General features: G+C 47.7%; 1 protein-coding gene and 1 long non-coding RNA gene across 2 annotated transcripts; both read right to left on the reverse strand.

Annotated features, from left to right (window-relative positions):
* Positions 1–1,679: 1,679 nt before the first annotated feature.
* Positions 1,680–3,861, reverse strand: LOC117973675 (uncharacterized). The gene is made up of 3 exons (XR_004664102.2): positions 3,696–3,861; positions 3,185–3,408; positions 1,680–1,856 (listed from the first exon to the last, which is right to left on the reverse strand). It is a non-coding gene; the product is annotated as an uncharacterized LOC117973675 (long non-coding RNA).
* A 1,114-nt stretch (positions 3,862–4,975) lies between these two features.
* LOC117973769 (insulin-like growth factor-binding protein complex acid labile subunit) lies at positions 4,976–12,720 on the reverse strand. Its single transcript, XM_034927005.2, has 2 exons — positions 12,506–12,720; positions 4,976–6,967 (listed from the first exon to the last, which is right to left on the reverse strand). Exon 2 carries the CDS (start codon positions 6,960–6,962, stop codon positions 5,175–5,177), a length of 1,788 nt encoding a protein of 595 aa, XP_034782896.2. The 5' UTR covers positions 6,963–6,967; positions 12,506–12,720; the 3' UTR covers positions 4,976–5,174.
* Positions 12,721–13,237: the final 517 nt, after the last annotated feature.

A 13,237-nucleotide genomic window follows, 5' to 3' on the forward strand; every position in this document is an offset into this window, starting at 1 on the left:
GAGGATGCAGAAAAGCAAAATCCTAGAGAACAGTGTGGCTGGACTGGGTCACAGAAGCAGTGCTATTCAATGAGAACAGTGTGGCTGGACTGGGTCACAGAAGCAGTGCTATTCAATGAGAGCAGTGTGGCTGGACTGGGTCACAGAAGCAGTGCTATTCAATGAGCACAGTGTGGCTGGACTGGGTCACAGAAGCAGTGCTATTCAATGAGAGCAGTGTGGCTGGACTGGGTCACAGAAGCAGTGCTATTCAATGAGCACAGTGTGGCTGGACTGGGTCACAGAAGCAGTGCTATTCAATGAGCACAGTGTGGCTGGACTGGGTCACAGAAGCAGTGCTATTCAATGAGCACAGTGTGGCTGGACTGGGTCACAGAAGCAGTGCTATTCAATGAGAGCAGTGTGGCTGGACTGGGTCACAGAAGCAGTGCTATTCAATGAGCACAGTGTGGCTGGACTGGGTCACAGCAGCAGTGCTATTCAATGAGAACAGTGTGGCTGGACTGGGTCACAGAAGCAGTGCTATTCAATGAGAGCAGTGTGGCTGGACTGGGTCACAGAAGCAGTGCTATTCAATGAGCACAGTGTGGCTGGACTGGGTCACAGCAGCAGTGCTATTCAATGAGAACAGTGTGGCTGGACTGGGTCACAGAAGCAGTGCTATTCAATGAGAGCAGTGTGGCTGGACTGGGTCACAGAAGCAGTGCTATTCAATGAGCACAGTGTGGCTGGACTGGGTCACAGAAGCAGTGCTATTCAATGAGAGCAGTGTGGCTGGACTGGGTCACAGAAGCAGTGCTATTCAATGAGAGCAGTGTGGCTGGACTGGGTCACAGCAGCAGTGCTATTCAATGAGAGCAGTGTGGCTGGACTGGGTCACAGCAGCAGTGCTATTCAATGAGAGCAGTGTGGCTGGACTGGGTCACAGCAGCAGTGCTATTCAATGAGAGCAGTGTGGCTGGACTGGGTCACAGCAGCAGTGCTATTCAATGAGAACAGTGTGGCTGGACTGGGTCACAGAAGCAGTGCTATTCAATGAGAGCAGTGTGGCTGGACTGGGTCACAGAAGCAGTGCTATTCAATGAGCACAGTGTGGCTGGACTGGGTCACAGAAGCAGTGCTATTCAATGAGAGCAGTGTGGCTGGACTGGGTCACAGAAGCAGTGCTATTCAATGAGAGCAGTGTGGCTGGACTGGGTCACAGAAGCAGTGCTATTCAATGAGCACAGTGTGGCTGGACTGGGTCACAGCAGCAGTGCTATTCAATGAGAGCAGTGTGGCTGGACTGGGTCACAGCAGCAGTGCTATTCAATGAGAGCAGTGTGGCTGGACTGGGTCACAGCAGCAGTGCTATTCAATGAGAACAGTGTGGCTGGACTGGGTCACAGCAGCAGTGCTATTCAATGAGAACAGTGTGGCTGGACTGGGTCACAGCAGCAGTGCTATTCAATGTTTCAACTTTAACCCACCAACACCCCTTGAGCAGGTATAGTATTGTTTGTCAGTGTGTAATGTTTCAATGCCTAGTCATTCACACCCATTCCAGGCTTTCCTAATCACTTAGCTGTGGTTTTGTTTGCTCTATCAGCTGCCAGGGCTGAATTTAAATACTGTAGGTATTTATTTATTTCTTTATTTCTTTATTTCTTTCAAACTGGTTGAACACGAAGGGATCAGTCTTTCAATTTATCATAACAGAATAACCGCTTGAAAGCTGCTTGCTTCTGTATTGCTGACTGAATGAAGGGAGGGAGGCAGGCAGGCTGAGAGATGTTTCAGCTACTTCATGTCTGACACGATTCCCTTACCGCAGACATCTGGAGCATGTGGGAGAGGGTGGTCCTGATGTGTAAAACCTAAAAAAATAAAATAAATATAAGCACTGAATGTGTGCAAAATGCCCTGGGTATTAAAATAATGGGAGCCAGAGGGACTGCATGTGAAGCACAGGGAGGGATGTCTTAAGCCCTGTTACACAGCTGTTGAGACACGAGTTCAAATCTGTTTTCGGTCTCACCATTATTAGGCTGGGACCCCACTCTGTGCTGCAATTTACTTATCTTTTCCACGCATCACAAAAACACACACAAGCATTTAAGACGCTTCGCTGAATCATCGTGGAGCAGAGGCTCCATCCTGCACACTAAATAAAACAGGGAAGGTCTTGCTTTTAATCACCCTCCCTTTAAAACAGGGTTGGTTTCAGTGGTAATAAACTACGTCCAGGGTATGAGACCAGAACCTGCTACACTGCAGCATGCTTCCTTATCCCCTGTATGCTTGGATTGAATGGGTTCCTGTGCATGTTGTGAAACGGAATGACACACACAATCCCCGCTGCAACACGCATACACGGAAATGCAGGTGTAGACCAGCGTGTAGTTGTGACCTGTCTCTCCCTCTGCCTCTCTCCCTCAGGACTGAATTAAAAGTGTAGATAGTACAGTAGTAGTGGGTATGACAGTTTACTTCTTAGTGGAATGACAAGAACAACATCCAAGCTTCAGATGCCACAGCTTGACCAGGGAAACAATATGGAAGCCAGCATGGTAATTATATATGTATAAATACTAACACAAATTGCATCTACCCTGCAAATCACAACCCGGTGCTCTATCAACTGAGCAGGCCAGTGCTGCTTAACACCCTTGTAAAATAGCAACTAGTACTTGAATGAATTTTTAGTACACCATGTGAGGGGAGATTGAGACTGGATAATAGGAGGTAGCGATATAAAAAAGACTCCTGAGGTTTAGTCCTGCACTGCCCCCTAGTGCAAGTCTCGGTAATAATGCTTTATTTCCACCCTGCTTCAGTCTGATTGAATCTGATTTAAAGCTTGACTGGTGTATCCTGCAGCTGGAGAACGGCTCACTGACATTCAACCCGCGCACCCACACAGGTACGATGAAGCGCGCTACATAAATCACACCGTACTTTACAAAGCATGGCACGCAAACTTACAGAATGGTGATGTAGAAAGGGGTAAAAAACAAACACACAATGCATTTGCAGTCTCGCTCCTCAATATTTTAAAAAAATAAATAATTAATTCTGCTGTAACAATGTTGGGAGGATATATTTGTACAGTAAGTCAAGGTTATGGAGTAATATACAGTAGTCATTGGTTACCTGGTTTTAGAAAATACAAGTAACTATACAAAAAAAGAGAAGTGAGTTGTACCTTGGATGGAATCAGAAGCTGGATTTTTATGTCTACATTTGGCCCCTCTAGCCCTGCAGGGAGAGGCTGTTTCAGGGTCTTTCTCGACGAGCAGAGGGGTGAAGGAGGGCTGGGGCTTCACGCCCAGCAACAACAACCTTCAACCTTAAACTTCTTTCCAGGGAGCACCGGTGAGGACGGCTCAGCGGAGTCAGCAGAAACACAGAGGGGAAGTAGGAGACCTCCTGCAACAGAAACAAAGGAATTTAACCTTGAAGCTGCAGGAACATGTAGTTACAAAACATACTATAACATATGGTACAGCTTAGATAGTGCACTAATTATCAATTGTTTTGACTGAAGTTATCCATAGAACACGGATCGCTCTTAAAAGGAATCCTCCTGTTCAATATCTGTTTTTGAAAAACTATTACCTTTTACTTCAAAATGATCCGATTGCAGTAAAATGTAATGATGCTTATTTCCCAGAAAGGTAGTACTGTAGGCCCAAAATAACACTGCGGTAACTCACCGTGCTGTACAGTACGGCAGTGCTATGTGCAGCAGACTGTCTGCCGGTTACCGATCTCCTCGGTTTCAGGTTGTCCATGTGTCTTTGGAGGCGTTGTCGACGTGCTTGATCCTTCTGCTTCTCTCTCAGCTCCAGGCCAAGTGAATCTGCAACGCTGCTGTAACACCCCCCATTGGCCCAGTGGATGGGATTGTTGCTTCCTGCATGGCTTTCTAGCATGACATTGTATTGCTCAAAGATTCAAGCCTATGTTATGCATGGTCTGGCATTGCCATGGCAGCCTCTTTCTTTCTTGTCACAAGGCTTGGAAACCACTGCTCGCTGCCTGGCTTTGATGGGTCTGTGCATTTGTTCGCGGGGTGCTTTTCTGTATGCTGCGAGTGTGCGCAGTGTGATTGGTACCCAAGTCGTGTTGTTCGCACCCAAGTTGGGCTGCTGATGTTGTGCACTTTCCCCTTTCAGGACCTGGGCGAGTTCCTGGAGACGATCGGGTCAACCTGCAGTAAACTGAATGTGAAAAACTTGATAACTGCGTGGAAATGAAACCGTTAATTTTGTTATTGCTAGACACAGGAAATGAATTGAAAACAAAAAAAAAAATCATAGCACACAGCTGTCTACCAAATATTAAAACAAATACCTCAAAGTGTTCTCTGTCCCTGTTCCCCAGAAACGTAATTCACCTTAACGTGCCAGTCAATGTCTTGGTCACATTCAGCCTACATTGTTTATATAACCCTGCAAAGATGCAACAAGTGAATGAAATAAGTTTTGTATGCCTTGGCTCGCGGGGTGAGTGAACGCAAACATTGCCAGCAGGTCATGCACAACGGTGCGAGAACGGCAGCCTGGCAATCTGGAATATGAACCGAGGATCAGGGACAGTGCAGAGCACACACACACACAGCATAGTGCACCTGGAGCCAGGCAGACTGCAGATGCACAACCCCAACCCTTTCAAACTCTCGCTTTAGTAAAATAAGCAGCCGGTTCTGGAAAGAAGTATAATGTACGTGTCATTTACAGCAACATTAGCTTTTTAATTGAAATCTAATTGTTACTAATTACTAGTGTAATTCAGAACATTGCTGATATGGGGCAGAACGACCCGTTAGTTGCCACTTTCTAGGTGCCACTTTAAAAAATATATCTTAATAAATCATGACCTTGAGAATGTCTGGTACTGTATTTGTGCACATAGTTGTTTTTTTTATGTGTTTGCGTGGTATACGTTTGAATTATTTTTTTTTTTTTTTAATAAGTAACTATCTGAAACCGTACACTTCAATTATTTTCCTTTTTATTCAAACAGCTGAATACAATTAAAATACTAACATTGCTAGTTTGCACACAGATATTACTATTAGTGTAATTATCCACGACCAGTGTCTGTCACTTTTCTCTTCCTGCTAGCTAATCAACACTCCAGTATGTTCAAAGATGGTTGGTGATTGGTTCCCTTAGCGGGGTGGGGGGGAGCTAGCAGTCCTGGAAGTGCTCCTTGCCGATATCCCGGAGGTCAATTCTGGCTGCGCTCGGTGGGCTGGCGCAGGTGATGTTATTGTACACAATCTTGTCCTCTCCTTCCTCCAGCATCTCCACCAGTCGGGGGACAGTCTGGGGTTTGCTCAAACTGTAGTCCCCGAGGGGCCGCACAGCGCAGTTGCAGTGCCAAGGGTTCCCATCCAGCCACAGCTGCTCCATATTCCCTGGGATCCCATTGGGGAAGCTGCGGAGGCCATTCCTCTTGACGTTGAGGTGCCGCAGCCTGGAAAGGGGTAGCAAAGTGCCGTTCTGGATGGATTCCAGTTTATTGGAGGAAAGATCTAGCCAGGAGAGTCGCTGCAGGGGGCGGAAAGCTTCTTCCGGGAGATGATGGAGCTGATTGGAAGACAGCAGGAGGTACTCCAGGCTCTTCAAGCCAGCAAAGATTTGAGAGGAAGTGGAAACCAGCTTGTTGAACCTCAGATCCAGCTCCTGAAGCCCAGGGAGCTCCGCAAAGCTCTGGTCGTCGATCAGGGAGATGCTGTTGTGCTGGAGGAAGAGTCGGCGAAGGCCTGTGAGCCCCGAGAAGGTCTGGGGCCGTATTCTGGTGAGGCAGCTGCCATCGAGGTGGAGGCTGTGCAGGTTTGCCAAGCCCTTGAAGACCTGCTCTGGAAGACTCCGAAAGCAGCTGCCAGTTAGGCTCATCACGGCCAGGTGGGGGAGCCCAAGGAAGGAACCGATGCGCGCCTCCTGAATATGGTTGTGGTCCAGGGCAAGGACCTCTAGGTGGCTGAGCCCGTCGAAGGTCCGCTCCACCAGCATCTTGATGCGGTTGTGGCTCAGCTGGAGCTCTTCCAGGTAAGGGAGGTCCCGGAAGATCCTCAGGCGCAGGCCGACGATGGAGTTGTTGGAGAGCCGGAGAACGTGGAGGCTGGGCAACCCGGAGAAGGTCTCCTCGTACAGTCCGACCAGGCTGTTGCTGGAAAGGTCCAGCCAGCGGAGGGACTTCATGCCCACAAAGGCGCGGGGAGCCACCATGTGGATCAGGTTTTGGCTCAAGTAGAGCTTCTGAAGCTTCTGCAGCTTGTGGAAAACGTTGGCCTTTATTACTTTCAGGAAGTTCCCAGTGAGGTCCAACTCCTGGAGCTCGACAAGCCCCTGGAAGAGATGAGGATGCAAGTACGCCAGCCTGTTCCCTGCCAGGTTCAGCTCCCGGAGGCTCTGAAGGTCCTGGAAGCTGGTTTCTGGGAGCACCGCTAGGGAGTTCCAGGCCAGATTGAGGAGCCACAGGCTGGACAGCCCAGAGAAGAGGCCCTCCTCGATGCGAGTTATCTGGTTGCTGTGGAGACCGAGCGAGGCCAGGTTCGGCGTGTGGTAAAAAACGTTGGCGGGCACAGAGCGCAGCTGGTTGCGCTCCAAGTGCAGGTGGGACAGGGAGCCGAGCCCGCGGAGGGACTGGGGATCCAAGCTGGATAACTGACCGCTCTGCAGGTTCAGGAAGTCCAAGGCAGAGAGGCTATAGAAAGCAGAGGCCGGGAGGGAAGTGAAGTTGTTGCCATCCAGCCACAAGGAGTGTGTGGCCTGTGGGAGGTCAGAGGGGATGCTGGACAGGTTGTGTGAGCTGCAGTACACGTGGAGCTCTGAGCTGTACTCATCGTGGAAGCAGGAGCAGGAGGAGGAGCAGTCTGGCGGCTCTGGGGAACGCTCTTCTCCCGATGCGAAACCAGGAGTCGTGGCAATCACAGCAACAGCAAAGCAGGAGATCAGGAGGGAGGTATACATCTCGGCTGAGGGGAGAGAATACTTTATTAGTTTCTGCTGTCACTTGATTGCTTGTCAGTCCTAAAATGGACTTCGATAGTTTTGCAACTAAACAATTTAGAGATGTGGCTTTGTCATATCTTTACTTGTTTTAAACGTTTTGATTCTGTAAAAAAAAAAAAAAAAAAATCAAGGGTACCATTTATTAAAAAAGTCTGCTGTATTAACTTTTTTAATATACAGAATATGCAAGTAGTTTTCTAAGTTGGTGGAGTAAAAGTACTGTATGTACATTTACCATGAACCATTAGTATGTACACCAATGCCACCTGCTGGACAAATACTACACAACTCCCTGTAATGAATGAAAGCTCCATGTAGATAGAGGCCTGTGGCAAAGTGCCCCGTCCCTGTGTGCATTTGTATGTTGCGTGCGTGTGTTAATGTTGGTGTATAGTCATTGGTACACGGGATATAAACGGGTCTGTGTTTCACGTATATTTAAAAAGTGTAGATTTGTATTTAGGCACGAGGAGAGCACAAATCACTTCACGTGCTGGTTAAATGTAATATGTGAGCACGGGGTTGCACAGAATTAATTCACGTGCTGGGATTCAAGTGAATAATTAATTAGTAATTGAATCCCAGCACAATAGTATATATAGACGCACATTTCTTGCACTCAGGGTTGGGTGTTCGGAAGAGGAGAACGGGTGAGAGAGAGAGGAGAAACTAAATAGTGTTAAATCATAATTATAAGTGTTTTGTACTCACCGTGTTTGTTTGTCTCCGTGCACCGTTTGTTAAGTGTTTAGTCGTTTTGTCTGTCTGTTTATTTTGGCGTCAAGTGCCGTGTCCTGTTTTGTATTCCGTTATTTAAACCTGTTATTTTGTTATTAAACGCTGAGTGCCACCATTGCACTCAGCTCATCACAACCACCGTCTCTGTGTCTGTGTTTGAAATCCTTTCTGGTCTGACGCCACCCACTCTGGCCGTCTTTGTGACACGTGGTGTCATCGTGGGATAGCCGCGCCTCCAAGCGTCAGACCAGGAGGGGTCTGGATTAAAAAAAAAAAAAAAAGGATTACAAATATTGTTTTTGGGAAAAAAAAAAAAAGAAGAAAAAAAAGTCAATGGCAGAAGACGCCATCAAACTGCGGGGCTGGTTCCTGGAGAATGCTGGGCTGGAGGCCCAGTCTCTGCCCATGGTCGTCCGGGCTCTGTGGATGATGGACTGTGAGAGATGGGAGGCCTATCAGGAGGAACACACCCCAAACACCTTGGAGGAAGGTGTGGAGTTTGTCCTCAGCTACCTGGAGGCAACCATCAACGGAACAGCAGCCCAGGTAGCAGGACCACCAGCAGAGGAGTACCTGCTGTCCCCATCTCCACCAGCAGAGGGTGAGTACCTGCTGTCCCCATCTCCACCAGCAGAGGGTGAATGCCTGCTGGTTTTGCCTCCACAGCCCAAGTGGGAGGAGCCTGAGCGTCCACAGCCCGAGCGGGAGGAGCCTGAGCGTCCACAGCCCAAATGGGAGGAGCCTGAGCGTCCACAGCCCAAACGGGAGGAGCCTGAGCGTCCACAGCCCAAGCGGGAGGAGCCCGAGTGTCCTACGCCTGAGTGGGAGGAGCCCGAACGTCCTACGCCTGAGTGGGAGGAGCCCGAACGTCCTACGCCTGAGTGGGGGGAGCCCGAACGTCCACAGCCCAAAAGGGAGGAGTCGGTGCGTCCACAGCCCAAAAGGGAGGAGTCGGTGCGTCCACAGCCCAAAAGGGAGGAGTCGGTGCGTCCACAGCCCAAAGGGAGGCAAGTCGGGGCTTCCACAGCTCTGGGACCCAAGCCACCAGCAGAGGGGAAATGCCTGCTGGTTCAGCCCCAAGAGCCGGAAGGGGAGGGGTTACAGGCTCAACCCCCTGAAAATTTTTGGGGGGGAGAAGGGCAGGATGCTGGTGTCCCCCAGCAGCCTCTCGCTATGCTGCTGAAGGCAGCACGGCGCGCACATGCCCAGCCGCCACAGCAGAGGGAGCCAGCACCGCCAGGAGCAGAGGAGCTGGAGCTGCCTCTGCCTCCACCACCTCCAGGAGCAGAGGAGCAGGAGCTGCCTCTGCCTCCGCCACCACCACCGCAAGGAGCAGAGGAGCAGGAGCTGCCTCTGCCTCCGCCACCACCACCGCAAGGAGCAGAGGAGCAGGAGCTGCCTCTGCCTCCGCTACCACCACCGCCAGGAGCAGAGGAGCTGGAGCTGCCTCTGCCTCCACCACCGCCAGGAGCAGAGGAGCTGGAGCTGCCTCTGCCTCCACCACCGCCAGGAGCAGAGGAGCTGGAGCTGCCTCTGCTGCCCGTACCTCCGCAGGGAGTACGGTGGCCGGAGCCCCAGAAAGGGGAGCTGCCGGCCACGAAGAAGGGGGAGGAGGTCTGGAGACCACTTTCCCCAGCAGCAGTTTCGCTGCAGGAGTTCTTGTGGCCGGAGCCCCACAGGAGGGAGCTGCCGGCTATGAAGAAGGGGGAGGTCGGGGGACCACCTGCCCCCGCAGCTTTTTCGCTGCAGGACGGGACCAGCATGCTGTCAGCCGTGCCACTACCGGCAGGGGAGCTGACAGCATGTCCAGCCATGGGCCCACTAAAGCCTCCCTTCCCAGCCCGAGACTTTGGCCTGGACTGCTGGGTATTTAAGGGGGGAGGTGGCCGTTGAGGCCATGTGTGCTGCGCACAAGGGGGGGTATATGTGGCAAAGTGCCCCGTCCCTGTGTGCATTTGTATGTTGCGTGCGTGTGTTAATGTTGGTGTATAGTCATTGGTACACGGGATATAAACGGGTCTGTGTTTCACGTATATTTAAAAAGTGTAGATTTGTATTTAGGCACGAGGAGAGCACAAATCACTTCACGTGCTGGTTAAATGTAATATGTGAGCACGGGGTTGCACAGAATTAATTCACGTGCTGGGATTCAAGTGAATAATTAATTAGTAATTGAATCCCAGCACAATAGTATATATAGACGCACATTTCTTGCACTCAGGGTTGGGTGTTCGGAAGAGGAGAACGGGTGAGAGAGAGAGGAGAAACTAAATAGTGTTAAATCATAATTATAAGTGTTTTGTACTCACCGTGTTTGTTTGTCTCCGTGCACCGTTTGTTAAGTGTTTAGTCGTTTTGTCTGTCTGTTTATTTTGGCGTCAAGTGCCGTGTCCTGTTTTGTATTCCATTGTTTAAACCTTTTATTTGTTAATAAACGCTGAGTGCAGCCATTGCACTCAGCTCATCACAACCACTGTCTGTGTATTCCTTTTCTGGTCTGACGCCACCCACTCTGGCCGTCTTTGTGACAAGGCCTCAGTTCTGAATGAACAGATGACAGTATCCAAAATATAATATCTGATTAAACAGCGGTAAAATAAAATGTAACTATATATATATATATATATATATATATATATATATATATATATATATATATATATATATATATATATACACACACAGTACTGTGCAAAAGTTTTAGGCAGGTGTGAAAACATGCTGTAAAGTAAGAATGCTTTCAAAAATAGACATGTTAATAGATTATATTTATCAATTAACTAAATGCAAAGTGAGTGAACAGAAGAAAAATCTAAATCAAATCCATATTTGGTGTGACCACCCTTTGCCTTCAAAACAGCATCAATTCTTCTAGGTACACTTGCACAAAGTCAGGGATTTTGTAAGCATATAGTCAGGGGTATGATTAAACAATTATACCAAACAGGTGCTAATGATCATCAATTCAATATGTAGGTTGAAACACAATCATTAACTGAAACAGAAACAGCTGTGTAGGAGGAATAAAACTGGGTGAGGAACAGCCAAACTCAGCTAACACGGTGAGGTTGCTGAAGACAGTTTACTGTCAAAAGTCATACACCATGACAAGACTGAGCACAGCAACAAGACACAAGGTATTTATACTGCATCAGCAAGGTCTCTCCCAGGCAGAAATTTCAAGGCAGACAGGGGTTTCCAGATGTCCTGTCCAAGCTCTTTTGAAGAAGCACAAAGAAATGGGCAACGTTGAGGACCGTAGACGCAGTGGTCGGCCAAGGAAACTTACTGCAGCAGATGAAAGACACATCATGCTTAGTTCCCTTCGCAATCGGAAGATGTCCAGCAGTGCCATCAGCTCAGAATTGGCAGAAAACAGTGAGACCCTGGTACACCCATCTACTGTCCGGAGAAGTCTGGTCAGAAGTGGCCTTCATGGAAGACTTGCGGCCAAAAAGCCATACCTCCGACGTGGAAACAAGGCCAAGCGACTCAACTATGCACGAAAACACAGGAACTGGGGTGCAGAAAAATGGCAGCAGGTGCTCTGGACTGATGAGTCAAAATTTACAATATTTGGCTGTAGCAGAAGGCAGTTTGTTCGCCGAAGGGCTGGAGAGCGGTACACGAATGAGTGTCTGCAGGCAACAGTGAAGCATGGTGGAGGTTCCTTGCAAGTTTGGGGCTGTATTTCTGCAAATGGAGTTGGCGATTTGGTCAGAATTAATGGTCTCCTCAATGCTGAGAAGTACAGGCAGATACTTATCCATCATGCAATACCATCAGGGAGGCATCTGATTGGCCCCAAATTTATTCTGCAGCATGACAACGACCCCAAACATACAGCGAAAGTCATTAAGAACTATCTTCAGCGTAAAGAATAACAAGGAGTCCTGGAAGTGATGATATGGCCCCCACTGAGCCCTGATCTCAACATCATCGAGTCTGATTGGGATTACATGAAGAGAGAGAAGCAACTGAGGCTGCCTAAATCCACAGAAGAACTGTGGTTACTTCTCCAAGATGTATGGGCCAACCTACCTGCCGAGTTCCTTCAAAAACTGTGTGCAAGTGTACCTAGAAGAATTGATGCTGTTTTGAAGGCAAAGGGTGGTCACACCAAATATTGATTTGATGTGGATTTTTCTTCTGCTCACTCACTTTGCATTTTGTTAATTGATAAATATAAACTATTAACATGTCTATTTTTGAAAGCATTCTTACTTTACAGCATTTTTTCACACCTGCCTAAAACTTTTGCACAGTACTGTGTGTATATATATATATATATATATATATATATATATATATATATATATATATATATATATATATAGTTTCAGGCAACGTAAAGGTAATAGTCACCATAACATTAGGGTCAGTCCAAAGGTCATTATGGGTTCCGAATTGGCCTAGAGATAATTAAGATTTCGTTACCACTGGCTACACCATGTACTAGTTATAAAAAAAAAACCTCCTGGATCTACTTCTGTTAAAACACCTTGTGGTGCTGTTTGCAGGTTCTCATTTACAGGCAGTCTGGGCTAACTCAGATCTACCAGCACTCAGAGCTTTAGACATGGAAGTTTTGTGTTTCTTCAGCACAACCTGAAAGAGTTGCATTGGTCAGCACCCCAGCACTGACTTCTTGTGTGTGTGTGTGTGCCTGGGCTGTTCGAGACATTTTGAACAGCGATCTCCAGGTTCCGGAACGACTGGCCCCTTGCGAGCCACACAGAAATAAAAGAACACAGCTGCCTTACCTGCAGTCCAGTAGCGAGGTCTGGAATCAGACGGCTGGACGCTTGGGGGGTATGACTGCCCAAGGTGTCTCTGGAAAGTAAGAGCTTGACTGCGGTCTGTCTCTCGCTCTCTCTCTTTCTATCCCATTCCCTGCCAAAAAAAGTCAGACCCACGGATCTCTGGTACAGTCACAATGTTAACCTTTTCATTCCTGTAGAAAATTGGCATCCAGCCCGGAAACCCAGCTTTCACTCCCATGTATTATTTAAAAAACAAATAATATTTACAGACATACAGTACTTTAAAATATATATATTTTATTAACATAAGCCAGTCATTTAAATACATATCAGCTACAAGTAACCATCCCTTCTAGTAATCCAAGACCACAAGAAAACCGTGGACTAATTAAACCTTTGTGTGTGTGTGTGTGTGTGTGTGTGTGATCTTATCTGAACTGAAACCTAATTACAGATATACAGAATAAACACCCCAAGCACCAGGACATCAGTCCAAAGTTTTCTTCTGAAAGGATTTACATTTCCATTAAAAAAAAAAAAAAAAAGTTATTTACCAAAAAATCTGTTACGAACAAAACAACCAAACTCATTCCCCCACGCTCACTACCACCCCTGCGCACATTTTAGGTTATTAACAGAACTGTCTGACTCGCAAAAAAACTTAAAATCACAGGGTTGTGGATGCTTTTTGTTTGATCTCTTTCAGAATTACGTAACTTTACACTAAAGTAA

This window comes from Acipenser ruthenus, chromosome 22, assembly GCF_902713425.1.
Source record: "Acipenser ruthenus chromosome 22, fAciRut3.2 maternal haplotype, whole genome shotgun sequence".
NCBI lineage: Eukaryota > Metazoa > Chordata > Actinopteri > Acipenseriformes > Acipenseridae > Acipenser > Acipenser ruthenus.